The following is a 19655-nucleotide window of genomic DNA, read 5'->3' as shown; positions in this document are numbered from 1 at the left end:
TTCAGGAAAGGAAAAGAAGCAGTGGGGTTATTTATGATGGAAAGAAGACTCCAGATATGGCATGCCAGGAACACTGATTCTCAGGTGGGTGGAAAGCATTAGCATTTTACCCATATTCCTCATCGGCTTCCTGAGGATAATTAGAATGCATTTCCATTTGCACTTTATTAAAGTTTCTTTCCCAACAATCTTTCTCTTTAACTGTGGAGACAGGTTCAAAGCAGGTTGCCAAGGAAGCAGATGGTCAATGCCATGGCCCAGGAGGGCTGTGACCAGTCCTGAAGGCCCCAGGCTGTGCTTCGACCTATAATGAGACAGAAAATGGGAGGAATATCAAAACTCTGTTCCCCAAGAACCACTGATACATGGAAACTGTCTGCCTAGATCCCTTTGCTTCAGGGGTCTCCCTGAATGGGTTCTATGAACCAGATAGCATCAAGTTTGGGGTCAGATTCTGGGTCAGGAGTTAGTGGGGCAAGCTGTGCATTTGGGAACTCACCCTGCTGTTCTGGGCTGTCCTTCCCCTCATGCTGGGCCCATGCAACTGCTCGTCGCTGCTCAGGACTCAGAAAGGCCATTTGTTCAGGAGTGACAGCCACAGCCTGAACACTCGTGAGACTAGATAGCTGGGTGGGACTGAACACCACCTGGGGGTGGGAGCAGAAATTAGTACATCCAGTATAGCCCCCATTGGGCCCTGGCTCTGTGTGGTCACCTCAGACCCCAGTTCTTAAATACTTACAGCAAATTTAGGAGCAGGGATGACAGAAATAGCAAGAGGGGTAAGGCCCTGGATCTGTTCCTGCAGCAGTGCTGAAAGAGCCAGGTCTGGGATCCCTGCTGTTGAAGCAAGTGGGATGGGCATCCAAACATTGTCTTATACTGGCCTTCCCCCTTCTCTTCAAACCTATAGACTATAGACTTCTCTAACCTCTCCCCAAATACCCGGCCATACACCTTTCCCAACACATCTCCAACCTCTTACCTAAATGCCTTCTCAGACTCCCACCTTAAGAGTTCCAGAGCAGTCCTCCACCCAGTCCATCCATGGTAGGGAAACCAACCTCTAACAGCTAGCACCAGCAGTGGCCCAGCCTCCCTACCTGCTATTGTGCCGATTTCAGTGAAGATCTCAGGCCCCCAGTTACTGACTGGACCAAAACCACCCGGCAGCACAAGGAGCTGGGCCAGAACTTCCAGTTGCTCCTCAGAACACTGGAGATGCAGATTGCCCAGGAAGAGAGCTGCTTGGCTGTGGAAGAGTGGAAAGAAAGAAAGTATATTCAGCCACAGTGATAGGGTCCATGGTTATGGGACGGGAGTATAGATGGCTTCAGGTGAGGTCCCTTCCTCCATGGGACCACTCCACCATGAGTCTTCCATCCCCAGTGAGTCCACCTTTACATGAGCACCACCACCCACACATCCCCTCCACAGATGACCTAAATTCCCAACTGCTGATATGCTGTAGCTCCTCTGGCCGAAGTCCACAGAGTGTATAACCCAGTGCAGTCAGATGAAGGAAGTCCAGGTGGCTCACATGCCGGCCACTCTGCCGCAAGAAACTGGAGACCACAACCCGGAGCTGGGATGGAGATGGAGGGCACAGAATAAGGAGAGAAATCACAAGGAATTCATGGGTAAATTCATGGTTGGGGAAGAGACAAGTGCTACTGGATTTTATACTTGTATTATTAAGAACTGATGATCCAATAGCCATGAGGAAGATTGAGGATCCAAAAAAGAGAAGGCCTCAGGGAAGACAGTCAGGAGGGAGTTTTATGTGTCCAGACCTCAAAGTGAATAAATCACAGAGTTCCTAAGGCCACAAGTAGGGGGTATTCTATTTTAATAGAAAGAATGGCCAAGCAGGGTAACAGAAAAAAAATTCTTTAGGTGTTAGGTGACCTAAAGGCCTAGATCTGTGGAATAGAAGTTTGGAAGGTAGGAAAAGGGAAGGTGTTACCTGGATGGAGCTCCAGCCATCTATCTGCCCCAGGGTGCTCAGCACTCCCCAGTCCACTAGGATCAGCTCCTGTAGTTCCCGCTCTCCTAAACCTATTAAGAGCCGACCTAGCTGCAGGATCTGCTCAGGACGGAATCCCCGGGGAGGACCCCACAACTAGGAGAAAGAGGAACAATGTGAGTGGAAAAGCACTGGACTAGGAGTCAGAATGCTTGGTCTTAGTCATGCCTCTGACCTTAGCTGTGAACTCTAGGCAAATCACTTGCCTCTCTGGGTCTTTAGTTTCCTCAACTGTAAAATGAGAGGGTTGGATTAAGGTTCTGACTAAGGTGTTACTGAAAGATGCTAGAGTCTCAGTATAGAAGAATAGCAGATCATAGTCCATGGATTCTAAACCTTATGTGCACCAGACTCACTAGGAGTGCCTGTTGAAATGCTGATCCCCCAGAGCCCTCAGAAGATTCTTCCCCCAAAAAAAGATTCTTCAGTGAGTCTAGCATAGGACCCTGGCACCAGCATTTTAAAAACCTACTCCCTGGATAATTTTGATACACCCTAAAGTTTGGTAACCACTGCCTTCTTCCCTCTACCCATTGCACTAGCTTCCTTTTCTCCATATTCATCCTCTCTGACTTCCTACTCAGGATCCACTCTCATTCTTTCATCTCCTATTTCCTCCACTTTTCCCCAGCTATCCACTCCCTTGTGTCTCATACCACACCCAACCAGCTTCCTCATGTTGGCCCCTCCATCCCTAACCTGTTTTGCCTTGCCCATAGCTGCCCGTAGTTCCTCAGGCCCAAGTCCTGGGTCTCCTGCGAATAATTCCAGGCAGTCCTCAAAGTCTGAGAGCTCCATCCCTGCAATCTGGGTTGCTGACCAGGCTGCTGGGAATGTCCCTCGTATATCTGCACAATTTGGCACAGGTTCTGAAGGGGGAAGGCAGGCACAGGGGGTCAGTGTAGAATTAAACTATGCCCACAGAAATATCTATAGGTGGAATGACCCCTCCAACCTTTGGAGGATAGGGTAACATAGACAGTATGGGCCAAAGGATTACTATAGTATGAGAATTACAGGACTCAAGGGATATTAGAACAAGTGACTAAAGAGGATAAGTCCCTCATTGTATAAATGGAAGGCTGAAGGGGTTGCCTAGGGATTTAATGGCAGGTCTAGATCAGAACTCAGGTCTCACTAGCATCTCCCTCCTACATCCTAAGCATCTTCCCAGCAGACAGCACCATACTCTAGCATAGAGCCAAGCTTAGAGTGGGTCAGCTGCTAATATGGATAAGAGAACAGGAAAAGGTAAGTCCTGGGCTAATAATGTAATGAGTTATAAATGTCCAGAGCTATAGAACCCTAGAACCAGAAAAGACCTTGAAAATTATCCCTCTAACCACTGTGGTTTATAGATGAGAAAACCCAATCCCAGAGAGCAGAAGGTGTGCAAATCTGCTCAAAGGGCACAGCATACCTAGAGCCCGACTTCTGTCTACATTTCTGGATACTCTTTCCTATACACCCTGATAGACATGAATATTTGGGTAGTTTCACCTGGGAGATCTTCTGCAGTGGGCCGTACAACCCCAGCTACCAAGGCAGCTTTCTTGGAAGCAAGCTGTGGTCTTCCACATAGCTGTCCAACTCTGCTCTGCTCCCAACTCTGCTGCTTCTCTAGGAGCCGCTCCAGAGTCTCTTGGCCCAAGGCCTCCTGTGTGAGATGGTAGATGGAGGGTGGGGAGACCTGGGCAGGTCAGGGCCAGCTGCTGCAGCTATAATTTTAAAGTCCTATCTCTTTTTAGCAGTTTCCCCCAGATTCAGGCTTCACATCCCTTGCCCTCAGTCTCCTTGCCCTTAGCTCCCCAAAGCCAGCTCACCAGTCCCCTCTCTGCTCTTACTCCCTCCCTTGTTCCTTCACCTCACCCTGGGGATCAAGGAAATAGCTTCAGTAGACAGAGTGAGTACTAGGCGTCCAGCTTGCTCTACTTCACCCTGGCTCCACAACTCTGGCTTCCTGGGGGACAGGAAGAAGATCAGGGGCTGGGATGCTGAGACAACTGTGAGGGAAAGGAAGGGGAAAAGAGGACATGGGGACTCAGGGCTCCAAGGGACCTTGTGTATATTTATTCAATGATCTGCCACTGATGATGGTGGTTAAGAGAGTGGGTATAGGATGAGTCAGAATTAGAAGTTCCCGAAGGTTCATACCCAAGAGCAGGTTCCTGTGACAAGAGCCATCCCAGCTCTGTGGCAAATGGCTCTCCTAGGCAGAAGCCCTGCAGCTGATTGAGTTGGCCCAGCAGGATCGGTAGGGGGATCCGTCGTGTACTCTCTATCCCCAGGAATCCAACCAAGGGGCCCAATGTCTCCAGCACTTCCCTTGAGACTGTTGTCTCCTTTGGAGCCTGGAGGGGGCATCAGGACTTGGGACAATGCATCTCTGACTCAGAGGACCAGATTCTTTGATCAAGACACCAAAACCTTTGATTTTCCCTCCCTCCAGCTCCCAACTCAAGACCCTACGATGTTCACTGCCATTGTTTACTTTCTTAAATAATGAGCCCAGATAGGAACAGGCAGAAAGGCTAGGAGTTGGAATCCAAGGGATTTCTTGGACTCTAAAGAATGTGGACAAAAAATATGAACCTAGAGATAGGTTGGGATGGAACCTAGAGATATATCTAGGGGCTAGGGCCTTCTGGACAAGAACCTTTTTGGCAACAAAAGTATGGGGCTAGGCCTAGAAGATAGAGAGCATTGTCTGAGAGGTAAAAATTGTCCAGGCAGCAGTTCCGAGTCTGGTACGTTGGACTCTTACCAAGTTTTGTAGTGCCCTCTCTGCCAGGGCCACCCGGTGGAGTGGGGTCAGTGCCAGCAGCTGCTCTGGAGCTCCTCGTACCAGCCCCACCACCAACATAATAGATTCATTGGACAGTCTATCCATCAACCGGACCCTATAGCAATTTGACAACAGGGGCATTCAGAAATGAGTCCTGTTGAGAAGGGATAACAGAATGCCACATTGCCCAGACAAGAGGTAACATCAGACCAAACCCTATGGCCCTGGACAGGATCTGATATTAAACTGCCCCAGATGCAATTCCCTTCATAGTGTTTAAAAGGAGAGAACAAAAGGAGTGCCATATTTCTAGTCTTCCTCAGGAAAAATGACAAATGACCCTACCTTATCTAATGGAATCAAAAGTCCCAAATATTAAATATCTTTAAAATTTCTCCCCATTTGGGGCACCTGGGTGGTTCAGTTGGTTAAGCGTCTGACTCTTGAATTCAGCTCACGTCATGATCTCATGGTCTATGAGTTCGAGCCCCTCGTTAGGCTCTATGCTAACAGTGTGGAGTCTGCTTGGGATTCTGTCTCCCTCTCTCTCTTCCCCTCCCCCACTTGCTCTCTATCTCTCTCTCAAAACAAATAAAAATAAACTTTAAAAAAATCCCCCCCCCCATGTTATAGATTAGAAAACCAGCTCACAGAGATGGTGGGATCTTACTCCCAAGTCCTTTTTTCCACAGGGTCACCCTTCCTCTACTTTTTGTGGGGAAGTCCTCTCTCATTTGCATAGTGCTGCACAATTTACCAAGCCCTTTTATAGTATTCTCTTATTTGAACGTTATGACAAAACTTTGGGGTAAGACAGGTATTTTTCTTATTCCTCTTTCATAGATGGGGAACTCAGGTTTTCCAACTCATGGTCTAGAAACTTATCTAGGTCCTTAGGATTCTAAATTATCTCCAAGAACCAATAAATTTAAATAGATTTCAATGGCTTTTTTAAAAGCCCTTTTGTCCAGGTTTCAGAAGTGTATTCTATCTAGGGCTGCCAATTCTGGAACTGGAACTAGGCTGCATAGCACAAAAGCCAAAATCTGTGGAAAGGCCTATAAAAATGTAAGGATGGAATCAACTGCTTTACCATCACCTCATCCCTAGGAAGACTAATACTAGCCTTTTCCTACTCTAACTTACAGTTCAGATGGCAATGGGGTAGGGATGGGGGCAAAATGAGAAAGGAAGCCTGGGAGAGAGATACTCATAAAACTCCTAGAGTCTCTGTGTTAAGAGGACCCTTACATTCATGAATTTTCTCTCCCCACAACCCTTATCCATACTTAAATGTGCTCTACAACATTCCTGCAATGAGACCATTCGGCCCAGGCTTGAATAACTCTGATGTTGGGAATTTGCTACATCAGTTTTCCTTGTATTTTTCAAATCTGATTTTTACTCATTGGTCATTGTGATGCCCAATGGAGCCATTCAGAAACATGCTAATCTATTTTCTATTTGATAGCCTTAGGAGTATTTAAAGGCATTTATCATGTTTCATACACGCTCTTTCTGTACTCCACTGAACACACTGACAACATGGTGGCTTAAGCAGACTATAATCTTCTAGGGTGAGTTGGACCATTGACTCCCTCAGTTCAGATACTCTATCTCTATTAATGTGGCCTAGGTTATACTATGATTGTTTGGCAGCCCACATCATAGTGTTGCCCACCATTAGCTGTCCTATGTTGGGGTCATGTTCTGGGAGCCAGTCAAAACATAGAGCAACTTTGAGTAGAATCCTCTGCTTTGGGCTATAACTGATGGCAGAGGACCACCAGACAGAAAACTTCCACCTTAGGGCATTTCCTAAGGGCAGACCTTCTACCCCAGGTTGAGACGTCTAGGGATCCAGTGTCTCCAGTTGTAGCACTTACGGTAAATCCAAGAGTAGCCTGGTGTCTAGCCCACTCAGTTCTGGCCCCATGGTTGCCAGCTCTGGCTCTGGCATTGTCATCCTCCGCTGTAGCTCCACCCAGATACAGGCTCTCTGTAGGATAGGATGGGGAAACAGGTCAGGATAGAGCTAAGCATAGGGGCCGGATTCGGTACCCAGGATCCCTGCCTCCCTGCTCCACTAATGTTTAAGCACTCCTCTCACCAGACTCCCTCGAACTCCAGTGGGCAGCTGATAGATCATGTGCACTACTTCAAGGAAGTTTGCCATTGAGTTGATCTGCTGCAGAAACTCACACGACATGCCCCCTGCCAGGGTGCCCAGAGCCCTGTAGGTATGTGAGTGGGTAGATGCTCATTCAACACATGCTGTGGTCTGTCTGCTCCTTGATACTGATACTCTCAACACAAGTACAGAATTCATTTATGGTAATTTACAGTTTGAGAAATGGCTTTCCATAGAAAACCACAACATCATCACTGTTTATCAGAGAGGAAAATAAACGTTCACAGACGTCAAGGGATATTCCGAACATCATTCTATTAAAAATGTGGTAAACTGAGCGTAGAGCTATATCTTTAGATTCTGAAGCCCATGATTCCTTTACTGTGGGTGAAAGGAAAGTGATACTTACTTGTTCCTGTTTATTGCTGCATGGCCAGTAGCTCTGAGGTCACCTTGGATTAAACTAACAACAGCAAATATCTATTGGGAGATTTCACTGGGCCAGGAACTATATTAAGTACTTTATATGCCTTACCTCATGTAATCTTCACAACCACATCCTATGAGGTAGGTACTATTGTAATTCTCATTCCACAGAAGAAAAAAACTGAAGCTTAGAGGATTAAATGACTTGCTCAAGGCCATGAATAGGTCTCAGGGCTGGGACCTGAATCCAGGTGTTCTGAATCCCTTAAACTAGTCAGGATAGGTGTGGTGCTATGGGAAGGCAAGAGAGTAAAGGGAGGAGGAGCCAAGAGACGGCCCACACACTGGGACTATGCATCATCCATCCTCGCATGTCCCATTGCATATCATATGGGGCCTGGCACATGGGAAGTCTCAAAAAATGTTAGTTGAATTAAATTCCGCTCAACACAAGTTACTCACTGCAGATTCCTAAGTGTCAGGTTGGTGGGCACCTGCATCTTCTTCCAGAGAAACTGAGCCTACAGGAGAAAGAAAGAGGAGCAGCCCCCCAGCAGAGATATTGCCCAAGGACCTAAGATGCTTTGGACCTAGTCCTCCCTCCCCACCCTGTGGATCCACCAGCCTCCTACTCTCCCAAATGTACACTCCTCTCTTGGAGATGGGGGGGGGGGGAGAAGTAAGGGGGAGGGAGAAGGAATAAAGCAAAGCAAGTCACATTATAATTTTTTTTTTTTTAACGTTTATTTATTTTTGAGACAGAGAGAGACAGAGCACGAACGGGGGAGGGTCAGAGAGAGATGGAGACACAGAATCTGAAACAGGCTCCAGGCTCTGAGCACTCAGCACAGAGCCCGACGCGGGGCTCGAACTCACGGACTGCGAGATCGTGACCTGAGCCGAAGTCGGACGCTCAACCGACTGAGCCACCCAGGCGCCCCAAAGCAAGTCACATTATAAAGGATGCTGGAGATAATGTGACCAATCTAGGGCTGACAGATAAAAGAGGTGGAACATAGAGGATAGTTCTGGAGTAAGTGAGGAGAATTACCTGCTGCTCAGACCAGGGCAGCTCCCGGTAGCGCCTTCGGTTAGCCAGAAGAGCCGCAGAGTCCAGCTGTAGCAGCTTTAGTGGGAGCAGGGGAAGCAGGCAGTCTGGCCAGGTGGTGGGGATGGGCTGCTGGTGAGGATGTGTGTAGCAGAGTAATGATAGGTAAGAGGGGCATCATGGGGGTGGGAAGGGACCAAAACTAGGGAAAGGGTGGATGGCATGTGCCACTATAGCAACACACACCAGAGAGCCCTCACAATGAAGGTGGATGTGGTCAAGTATTGATGCTATTCAGGCACCTGATGAACTGATCTCCCTCAGACTCTCTGAGCTTTGCTCTCTTTATCTGAAAGCAGGTTCGTTGGCCTGGAAGATTTCTCAGACCCTTCTGGTTTTGACATTATAGGACAGTGTGGGTCATGCTGTCATGTAACTGGAACTGGGGAGAGCTGCTAATGTCTTGGTGGAAACAGAGTCAACTTGGATGCTCAGGGCCACTGCAGGGAGAGTATAGGAGGCAGCACCAGTCATATGAAACTACCCGGGGACATGGAGAGGAGCTTAGTTGGGAGATCCCACACGTACCTGACCAGGGATACACACAGCTGCACTGGCACCTGTTGTACCTATGTTTTTAACACCGTCTTTCACCTGCATGAGAATCAGCAGAGTGTGTGTGTGTGTGTGTGTGTGTGTGTGTGTGTGTGTGTGTGTAAGGAAGTGGGGAGGTATGGGAGGCCTTCCCTGGCCACAGGGAAGATGCCCTCCTCTTAACCAGAGCCCACATCCCTGAATGTCTCATCCTCCCTGCTACTCTCATACCCGAAAGGTCTGCAGCAATGCTGCAGTCTGGCAAGCTGAGAGGCGTGACAGTTCAGGGGCCAGGCAGGAACAGGCCCCAACCAGAACTCGCCTAGGGATGGCCTGGAGTGTCTGGGAGCTGAGGCCTGGCAGCAGAGGGTGCAAGGAGCAGAGTTCCTCCAGGGACAGCTGGGGAGCAAGAGAGACAAGAGTCCTGAAGAAGAGAAGCAGGGTGGTTGGGAACACAACAATCACAGTACAGCAAGGCAGCAGGTCTGAGGAACTGAGAGGGAAGAAGGGGCAGATGTGAGAGCCAAGGAAAGGGGGACAGGGACCTCTGAGGGACATTGAGAAGTTGTTGCTACTCACATCATGCCTAGGGAGGAGCCGTCCAAGCAGTAAGACAGCCTAAGGTGGGATGGGATGAAACAACAGCTCTCAAGTCCTGGTAGCCAGGTTTTATGCAGGTCCCTAGGACCTACCCTTTAAAACTTCTAGTTTCCTTGATACCACCCCAGTGACTAGCCTGGCTCTGGGCTCTTCTTGATCTGAAGAAGGGGGATGAGGGAGTCCTCCTTGGGACAGAGAAAAAGGAGGCTCCAGAGAAGCTGGTGGTATTCCTGAATGTCATTCCCTTGAGTGGGGTTCCTGGGGTTGGAAGGTGGATGTTAGAGAGTGAGACAGGCCCACCTGGGCTGGTGTGACACTGGTGCCCTGCAGGGCAGGAAGCATGGCTCTAAGCTGGGGCTCTGACAGCTCCTGCAGGAAACGGAGGCCCAGCTGAGGGAAGAGAGGGGCCCAGACCCGCAGCTCCCGGGGGCTCAGCACAGCTCCTCCAGATGAGCGCAATACCCCCAGAAGTTCATATGCCACCTGTAACCAAAGAAAGTTTGGGACTGGGAAGAAAAGACAAGTGAACCTTAAACTTCCTCTCTAATCCCACATCTGGATTTCCCAGGGCCTGGGCTAGGGTTTAGAACCAAAGATGGGACACGAACAGATAGGGTTTAAGATGTCAAAGGGTATGTTTGGGGTGTCATAGACCAAACGGCATTGGGTCAGGAAGAGGTGGTAACAGATAAGGATGACCACGAAATAAGGAACAGAGATAGTAGAGGTCAGGGGAGGGCTGGCACTGCTGTGCTCAAGCTTGATTGAGATGACTGAGCATGTCATCCACACAGACCCAAGGAAAGCCTGGACTCTTGTAGGCCTGTGCCAAGGGGCTCACCCGTCCTTGTGGGCTGAGGGTCCCGTTGGCCGCACATTCCAGCAGCCCCCGTTCTACTGGCCCCAGTGGATCACTCAAGGGTACCAGGCTCTGCAGCTCCTCAGGGCTCAGGAAACAGGCGAGGGACCCCAGCCTGAGAAGGGCATGAAGCTGGCCTTCATGTGGTCACTGAAGCTGGCACTAAGGTAGGGATCGTGTAGGTATATGGAGTAGGCACTCTGCTAAACTAGGAAATATGGGTACCATAGATAGGCCTCTGTCCTGGAGTCCTATACTGCCTGTGGCCGCTGCCTACCTTTTTGACCCTTCCTTCCTAGGCCCCCAACCCACCATGGCAGCTGCACTAGCCTCTCTCCCAATTTGGCTTTGATCACTGATCCCACAACTGCTCACCTGCGCACCTGCTCTTCTCCGTCCTGGACACTCTGGTTCACCAGGCTTCGTAGCACATGCCGGGCATGCCCTGGCCCAAGACCTGCTGCTGGCCAACTATCCTCCAGGGCCTGGATCTGAGGTGAGGAGGGTCAGCTCATGTTGGGTCACTGTGGGACACTTGTGGGGAGAAGCTCACCAGGAGACATACTACTGACTCCTGTTCCACCTAGGAGAAGATGGGCTAGTCAAGAAAATCATGTCATACCTGGTGAGGGCTGAGCTGCAGAAAGTTCTCCAGAGGGAGGTGGGGGAGCAGGGGCAACACTGCCCACAGTAGCTCCTGGGACCAGGCGGGCACTTCCCCAAACAGGTCAGGGGCCAGCAGTCGCTTTGCAAGAGCTTCCTTCTGTTCAGGCCTCATTCCTGGGCTGTAATCTCGGATGGCAGCCAGTCTGGGGAGAGAAATGGGTATTAACCTTTGGCCCCTGTTGTCCCCCTCACACTCTGAAGCCCTACTATCATGGACAAGAAGGAGACTCTCCCTAATTTTAACAGAGAGGATTTCAAGAAGGGGCTGCTATAGGCTGATGGGGTTGGCTGACCCTGACAGGATCAGAAGGAGTGGTGTGGGGTCCTTACACACTGTCATTGGCCAACAAGGATGGTGGGAAGCGCATCAGGTCAGAGACAGCCAAGAAGGGGATGAGCGGTGACAGGTCAATGAAGAGCTGGGAGGTGAGGCGTGGGTACTGCTGGAGCAACAAGGCTGTCAGGCGACCCAGGGCCTGCTCCTCAGATGGTGGCACCTGTGAGGGCATAGGAATGGATGCTGGCTCTGGAGATGCTCAGTATTATCGCCATCTCCTTTTGAGCTTCTCCTTCCACTGGGGAAGCCCTCTGCACACCAGGTTCCAGGTGTTCTTGATTCCCAGATGTCTCCCTCCATCCTCCCCTCCCCCCCCCCCCACCTGCCCTCTATACCCACCTGAAGCTGGGCCCAGGAACGGTGCATGAGCGTCAGGAAGCCCTGAGCAGCCTCCCTCTCTGCTGAAAGCACCAGCTGCTGGAGATTTTCTGGTGGCATGTGCAGGTATGCCTGGGAGTAGGAGGTTAAAGTGGGCATGGCCTCACTGGGCAGAGACCTCATGCCACAGTTGTTACCCATTCCATCCATGTACCCCTCCATCTGTTACCTGCACTAGAATCTGCAGGGCCCAAACACTCTTCTCCCTCTGGAGCAGATCCCATAGCACAGGCTGGTGGGGAGACAGACAAGATACCAAGAGCTGTCTCCTCTGTCCTCCTGAAGATTCCCCAGGCACTCCAAGTCCACTTGCTATATGCTTGTCCTTCATCTGAAGCTTGTATGTGTGTCTCATCAGATACTAAATTCCATTAAACCAGGATGATGTCTCAAACTTCTCCTGTACCCTTTTCTATGCTAGGTCCATTGTTGGCTCAATAAATACTTGTAGATCCAAACCAAAACTATGAATCTGTATAATCCCATTTCACTGGACACAGGACTTGAGAAAGGTGGGCCCTAACATGGAGTAAGGAATCTTTACATATGCTACATAACCTAGCAAAGTGCCTTACATATAACGGGGCACCCAATGAATGAATTATGGTAGCCCCTTCACTCTACAGAGAAGGAACAGAAGTCCAGAAAATCTGAGTTAAATTATTTTCCTATTACCACACTAATGTGTGACATAGTTGAACCCAGAACTCAAGTCTTCTGATTTCTGGTTGCCCTGAACTATTCTCATATCTGTCTTATCTTCCTATATTTGCCAGCCTTCGCACTCTCTAGGGACAGAGTCAGATCCCTCCAACTTGATATCTTTCCTTTCTGGAGCAGAAAGGGGGAGAGTCAAAGAGTTAGAAAGAATAATGAGATAACGTTTAGTGCACGTTTATGTGTCATGCTATATACATAAGCCCACAGCATGTATAATCTTATGTAATCCTTACAGGTACCCTAAAAAAGTGGCACGGTTACTCTCCCTCATTTATAAGTGAAAAAAATGTTGCTCAGAGAGGTTAAATAACTTGTCCAAGGTTGATCACAGAACTAAGATCTGAACTCAGGCCTGTCTGACTCCAGAGCTGTGTGCTTAAAACACTATACTATACTACTACCTCTCAGTATTAGAGAATTTGTTTGGAGGCCCTTCCCTCTGTTCCAGGGGCTTTAACCTTGGCAGATTACTCACACTGAAGCAGGACAGCAGCTCCATCTTGTTTATACCAGAGCTGGGGCTGGCAGTGGGTTCAAAGCCCAGCGGGGTCCACTGCTCCTCCTGTTCCAGGTACTCCCCAACTGTCCGCAGCACACTGCGCCGGCCCTCTGGGCGGAAGGCATCCCAGAAGGAGCAGTTGTCTGGGAGACTGGAGAGCATCAGGGCCTGACCCAGCATCCCCTGGGCCTCAGTCCCCCCAGCCCCTGGACCCAGAAGAAAGGTCAGCAGGCGCAGGAGATAGTGTAGGCGTGTGGAGTGGGCAAGGGCTGGTACAGAGGACTGACAACGTGGCAATTGGGATAGCATGCCAAGCAGGAAGGGGGCTGGGGCCAGACACAGTGGGGATGGTCCCAGTGGTGGCAGAGAGGGCAGAAGAGGGCCCAGTAGCCCCTCTAGGAAGCAAGTGTCATTGCCCCCACGACTTATCCTGCACTGGCCTGCTAGCCAAGGCCAGAAGGGCACAAGCGCTTCATACATGGTGTCATTGGCACAGACCATCATCAGGAAGCTGCCCCCATCTGGGCAGCGTTCCCCACAAGGTCCAATGTGGCAGGGTGGGAAGGCAGTGGCATCTGGGGTAGGGCCCTGGCACACATGCTGAACCCAAGCCTGATTGCTGGGGGGCACAGCCTGCAGACCCGCCTCTCCACACAGCCGCTCAGCCCACAGGGTCTCATTCTCCAAGAAGCAGCCCCAGAAGATCTCTGGGGTGAGGGGAACAGAAGGCAGTCCTTCAGGACAGCTGGTGGGGGGTGGGAGAAGACCAGCACAGAGCCGCTTTACCAGACGGCGATTGGGGCCAGACAAGGCTGAAAAGGAGAGGTTGTTACATATTGCCTCCAGGAACTGATCAGGAAACTGGTCATGGCAGGCCTGTAGCCAGCCTTGGGCACCTGGTGCCCATGAGAATGCATACCACACAGCTGTCTGGCAGATGGCAATGGTGCTGGGAGGGGGCTGCGGGGTGGCAGGCTTGGCGTGCTGGCAGAGCAAGTGGATGGAGAAGTTGGAAATGCTGTAGGGTGGTGCTGGACCTGAGTGGTTCTCGCAGAGGGCCTCCACAGAGATGGCTCGCTGTTGGCGAGGGCTGATGTGGGCTGAGAGCTGGGAAGCCCTGGGCAGAGGCACACCTGTGCTCAGACAGTGGAGGAGGGCAGGGGGTGGGGGTGGCAATCCAGACAGAAAGCCCAGCGCCTGGACATCCCAGGAAAGGTTGTGCCGGATGCCCCTGGAGGGAGGGCAGGAGGGAGGAGTAGGCATCACCTGGTCAGTTTAACCTTTAGTTGAACATTCTGACCCTGGCCCAGAGCCCTGCATGGGGGGATGGCAAGCATAGGCTTTTCCAAAAGGTCCCTGGGAGTATAGGTGTTACTGGTTTAAATACTGGGATGGTAGGAGCAGGAGAAAGATCTGTCCTGCCAAGGCACAAAATCATCTAGGAGCAGCCCAGCTGGAGTCCCTTCTGTCCACCTGGCTCCCTTCTTTCTCCTTTCTTCATATACTTTTAGGTAGCTTAAATACAACCTTTGGTTGACCTCACATCAGGAAATCTGCCCTGCAACTGAGTAAGTCTAACAGTGCTCTGACATTGTTGTACTGAAACAGTAAAGATGGAGGAATCCAGTCTCATCCTTTCTTTCCATACCCCAGCTTTATTAGGTAACATTATTAAGCACTATGTGCAAGACAGTTCTGAGTGGCTTGCACATAGAGCATCAACCCATTCAATCCCTTTCAACAACTCTGTGGTTGTTAATATTATCTATATTTTATAAGAAGGGAAACTGAGGCATGAGAATGAGAATGTAACTACCCCAAGGTCACTTGGCTAGGTAAACAGAGCTAGGACACCAACCCAGACAGTCATGCTCGAAAACCACTAAACAATGCCCTCCCATCAGTCTCCTCCTCCATTCTGCAGGCTGACAACTTTCCAGGCCCACTCCCTCAGAACTCCTCTCCTGGTAAGAGAGTTACTTACCATAAAAGCAGCTGTTGAAGGTTGCCTAGGAGGGAAAAGAGTAAGGAAGAGGACTACCCCAATCTCCCCCCTTCTTTGTCCTGCCACAGCCCAGCCCCGAACCCAGCAGCACTCACCTCCCTGGCACTGCCCATTGGCATCAGGCTCTGGTTGCCCCAGAATGGAAAAGACCTCATCCTGTAGGGAGTCAGTGACACGGAGAAGCCCCTCCTGGAAGGCAGCATAGAGGGGGGCCCCCACTGTGCGCAGCAGACCTCCCCAAAGAGCCTCCTCAGAGCCTGGCTCCCCTACTGGGGTGAGCAAACCCAACAGACCCTGTAAAAAGTGGGGGGCTGGCTCCCTCCCATTGAGGCCTGTGGCATTTGTGGGGTCCACACTGGACTGCACCTGTACCAGGGCCTGCCATCGTGTACCCTCTAACAAGAGCAGCAGAGAAGGCAACCAGTCAGCCACCAGGACGCAGTCAGAGGGCCCATCACGGGTGCATGGGGGCCGGGTAGGGGTTGGGGGCCCCACAGGAACTAAGGCTCCTAGCAACACCTCTGCGAGTCCACCCAGCACACCTGCCTGGTGCCCCAGGAAGTCCCGGGGGGTCTGCTCCTGTCCCAGCAGTGCCAGAACATCCCCTAGTAGACCTAGCATTGGCTCCCAGTCTGGGCTGCCTCTCAGTGTCACTAGGAAGTCGTGGAGCCGGAGGGCAGGGGGCTGGAGAGGTGGGGGCTCCCCCACAGGTCCCTCCCCCATTCTCCCAGGCCCAAAGGAAGAAGAAATGTTGGCCAGGAATGCAGAGAACTGTGAGCGGCTGAGGGACCCCTGAGGAGCTTGGTCCATTGTGGAGAGCAATGACTTCAGGAGGGAGAGACCAGGGTCCAGGGACTGAATCCCAGTAGGGACCAGAATCACTGTAAGAAGAGAAACCAGAGGTCACTAAAGGGGAAGAGCCTAGAACCCAATTCAGTCCTGCCCGGAGCCCAGTCCTAGCTTGGATCTAAAGATGAGGCGACAAGGATGGCAAGCTGAGTCCCTTTACTGAATACTACTGAATACTTACTATAGTAAGTCTTGGCCTGCTTTCTTAACCCTCATTTTCTCCCTTAGCTCCAGTCTCTGACCATTTTCCTTTATCTTTTATAGAAACCGGTTAATCTCTGCATTCTTAAGTCTCTTTTCAGCAACCATCCCCTTCATCCCCAGCCCTGCTCACTGTTCATCTCACCTGCACAGGACAGCGGCAGCAGCAGGGCCCAGAGGCTCAGAGCCATGTTTCCAGGTGAGCACTGGTAAGAGGTGAATTCTGGTTATTCTCACCTTGTATGCAATAGCCAGGTGAGGGCAGAGCACTGCAGGCAGCCTGAGTTGCCACTGACACTGTAGTGTGGTCTTTCAGGGAACAATATCTGTAACCTGACAGCAGGTTTGTCACCTGAGCCACTGAATACCTGATCCTTTGGCTTTGGAGAAAGGTGTGCTTCTGTGAGAGGGACCAGTGATAGGGGATCCCGGGGGCGGGGGGGGGGGGGAGGGGGGGCCTCAGAGGAGCCCAGGGAAATAACTTCAGTTAAGAGCCAGGATGCAGATAGCAGTGGGCAGAAATAGAGGTGGAGACCTGGAGACCAGGGTATAATGTGGTAGGGAGGGGGGCTGCAGAAAAATGTAAGAAAGTATAGAGGGTACAAAGGAGTTAAAAGCAAGTAGGATTTGAAGGAATCAAGGAACAAAGGGGGCCCAGAGAAAGGAACTGGGCAGCCAGGTATGAACAGAGAAGAGAAACGAAGACAAATGTCTGGTCCAATGACAGAGCATTCAGGAAGAGCAGAGCCACTTTTGACTCAGTACCTAGAACCACAAAATGCTAAGAATGGGAGAGGACTTCAGAGGTTACAGAGACCAAACCTCTCATTTTATGGATGTGCAACTTACTCATTGGGCCATTCAAATATTTGTGTTTGCCCTGTGGTCCTCTTCCTGTGGCCTAGGTGAATGCTCTGTAGAAAATTCTGAGCTGAGAAAAGAGATAAGCCAGATTAAATCACTGTGCAAGGGGGCTACTTCCCACAAGGACACACACACGCATGCCCACATGTGCATGTATTCATGCAAATACAAAGAAAGAGAGTACTGCTCACAGATCAGAGAGATCCCATAAAAAATACTCTGGTCTGGTCAAGGTGAGAAGTATTTTCTGTCCTCCATTTATATATCCCCAAAGGCCTTTACCTGACACCAGCTCTAAATAGTAATTCAACACTGTGGCTCCATTCAAACTATTATTCTGTCCCTCTTTCCTTAAATCCTCCTCTATTCTATCCCCTCAAACCCACACATTCAAATCTATTATTAATGAGCTTCTGCCCTAGAAAGTTCACTTAGGATCATAGAATTTTAGAACTGGAAGAGACCTGAGGAATCCTGTGGTAAAGAAACTTCTCATTCTATAAATGAGGAAATAGAGGCCCCCCAAAATGGAATGACTTGGCCAGGCCACCAAAGTTGAGGACACTGCTAGGATTTTCCAAGGCAAATCAGAAGTTGGGATCACTGAAATGATCTACTGCATCCCTTTGCCAATATTTTCCCTTTGCCTACCACAGTTACCACATCTAGTCTGAAAAGCAGAGAGGATAATCAAAGGAAGAGTATGGCCTGTATTCCCAATAGTTTTCTATCTCCTGGTTCCAGGCCATCCTGCAATCCATTTGAATTTCTTCCCTTGGTTCTGTAACAACCCCCTTATAATAAATTATCCTTTTTGGCTAATAGTGTACAAAAAAAAAAATGAGATGGCTTGGGTTCAAATCCTGGCTCCAATGCTTACTAGCTGGGCATCTTGGGCAGTTTCTAAACCATTTTGTGTCACAATGTTCTTTTCTATAAAAAGGAGAAATACTAGTATAGAGTTATTTTGAGGATTAAATTAGATAATGCACTTAAAGTACTTAGCACAGTGTGGCATTCATCCAATAGAGTAAGTACCTATCATGTGCCAGGCACTGCTACAAAATAAACTTTCACTAAATATTACTACTATTGTTATTAGACTCAATACGAGTTATATTTTTGAAACTAAAGAGTCCTTTAGTATTGAGTTATTTAGCTCAATATGAATTATTTATTTGAAACTAAAGAGTCCTAATTAATACAGAAATTTTTACCAAGAAGTAGTGTCTTGAGTGAAAGATCTTTAGAACAAGTTTGAAACTAGTAGACTCAAACAGAGAGGGAAACAATGAGTACTCCCTCAACCCAAGCTAGGAAATTCTTGGCAGTACATATGATGATGGAGCAAGCAGTTGGTTAAGCAATCCTGTTGCCACCAAAGCTTCAGAGTATGTGCCAACTGAGGGTAAAGTGTTTAGGGTTTATAGCTAATATATCAAGCTATCTGATATAAGCAGGTTACTGCTTATACAGTTGACCCTTGAACAATGCAGGTGATTAGGGGCACCACTCTCTACCCCCAACCTCTACTGCACAGTCAAAAATCTTAACTACCCCAAAATTAACTAAGAGCCTTTGTTAACTAGAAACCTTACCAACAACATAAGCCATCAATTAATGCATATGTTGTATATTATATGTATTATATACTGTATTCTTCCAATAAAGTAAGCTAGAGCAAAGAAAATATTATTAACAAAATCATAAGGAAGAGAAAATACATTTACAGTGCTGTATTTAGCTAAAAAAAAATAAGTAAATAACTGTGTGTAGGTGCATCCGCACAGTTCAAACCCGTGGTGTTCAAGGCTCAACTGCAGTTTGGTAAAGTCCAACAAAAATGAGAAGAGTTTCAATCCATGAGTGATCAAATAGAAAGAGAAAAACAGAAACAACAGACAAATTACAGGAGTACAGAATAAGAAATTAATCATGTGTCTTGCTAAAGTGAAATGGAGAAGATTGGTGGGATGACTGGAATGCTCTGTAATCTGGCAATTTAAAGGGAGATACCTAGGAGGAGCTGAAGAAGTTGAGAAATCTGAAACATCCTCACTGCCTCAAACCTGTCAGACGGGTACTCCTTCTGACAAGAACACATTGCTCCCTTGTAAATTACAATTATTTTTCTCCCTTTTTCCCTTTTTGATTTGCCTTTTGTAACTGAAATATGAATTGCTCACTAGATATCCAAGAAATCCCCACATTTTCCATATCTTTTTCAGCTAGGTAGGGGCAAGTGATTAGTTCTAACCAATGATAGTAAGTGACCAAGAATTTAAGAGCTAGTGAATGATGCTCCAGTAATGTCTTCTCTGTTGAAGTAACCTAGAAACCACAAGCTGATACTGTTGGTGGGAATGCAAACTGGTACAACAATGTTGGAAAACAACATGGAGTTTCCTCAGAAAGTTAAAAGAACTAACCTATGATCCAGCAATTGTACTAGTAGGTATTTACCCAAAGGATACAAAAATACAGTTTCAAAGGGGTACATGTACTCTAATGTTTATAGCAGCACTATCAACAATAGCCAAACTATGGAAAGAGCCCAAATGTCCATCAACTGATGAGTGGATAAAGAAGATATGGTATACATATACAATGGGATATTATTCAGCCATCAAAAGGAACGAAATCTTGGGGAGCCTGGGTGGCTCTGCA

The 19655-nt window shown here is 48.8% G+C and overlaps 1 protein-coding gene across 6 annotated transcripts; it reads right to left on the bottom strand.

Moving 5' to 3' along the window:
• Positions 1-146: 146 nt before the first annotated feature.
• On the bottom strand, positions 147-17781 carry STRC (stereocilin). Of its 6 annotated transcripts, none has more exons than XM_019442317.2 (29): positions 16270-17781; positions 15170-15955; positions 15054-15078; positions 13046-14300; positions 12020-12082; positions 11812-11922; positions 11466-11632; positions 11092-11278; positions 10845-10960; positions 10452-10584; positions 9911-10093; positions 9590-9628; positions 9242-9409; positions 9005-9070; positions 8420-8548; positions 7831-7889; positions 6922-7045; positions 6698-6810; positions 4791-4926; positions 4181-4377; positions 3896-3986; positions 3527-3683; positions 2726-2895; positions 1967-2122; positions 1443-1585; positions 1104-1252; positions 743-840; positions 500-647; positions 147-304 (listed from the first exon to the last, which is right to left on the bottom strand). In XM_019442317.2, the coding sequence occupies exons 1-29, from the start codon at positions 16313-16315 to the stop codon at positions 216-218; spliced, it is 5304 nt and encodes a 1767-aa protein (XP_019297862.2). In that variant the 5' UTR covers positions 16316-17781; the 3' UTR covers positions 147-215. The 6 variants fall into 6 exon arrangements, with proteins under 6 accessions (XP_019297862.2, XP_019297863.2, XP_053745089.1 ...); XM_019442318.2 differs by having other exon boundaries at positions 8420-8545; XM_053889114.1 differs by lacking the exon at positions 9242-9409.
• Between the last annotated feature and the right edge of the window lie 1874 nt (positions 17782-19655).

The sequence above is a fragment of the Panthera pardus genome, unplaced genomic scaffold (genome assembly GCF_024362965.1).
Source record: "Panthera pardus isolate Hobbes unplaced genomic scaffold, ASM2436296v1 HiC_scaffold_24, whole genome shotgun sequence".
Classification (NCBI taxonomy): domain Eukaryota; kingdom Metazoa; phylum Chordata; class Mammalia; order Carnivora; family Felidae; genus Panthera; species Panthera pardus.
The sequence above is the reverse complement of the archived record's forward strand: the minus strand, read 5'-3'. Positions and strand labels throughout refer to the sequence as shown.

What these genes read in the sequence shown, in the direction of transcription:
- STRC (XM_019442317.2), bottom strand. Translation starts at nt 16,315, where the DNA reads ATGGCTCTGAGCCTCTGGGCCCTGCTGCTGCCGCTGTCCTGTGCAG. An exon ending in TTGTTGGCCAATGACAGTGT is followed by an intron (nt 11,279 to 11,465) that starts GTAAGGACCCCA and finishes TTCTCTCCCCAG; the next exon opens with ACTGGCTGCCATCCGAGATT. An exon ending in TCCCTGCTCCTAAATTTGCT is followed by an intron (nt 648 to 742) that starts GTAAGTATTTAA and finishes TCCCACCCCCAG; the next exon opens with GTGGTGTTCAGTCCCACCCA.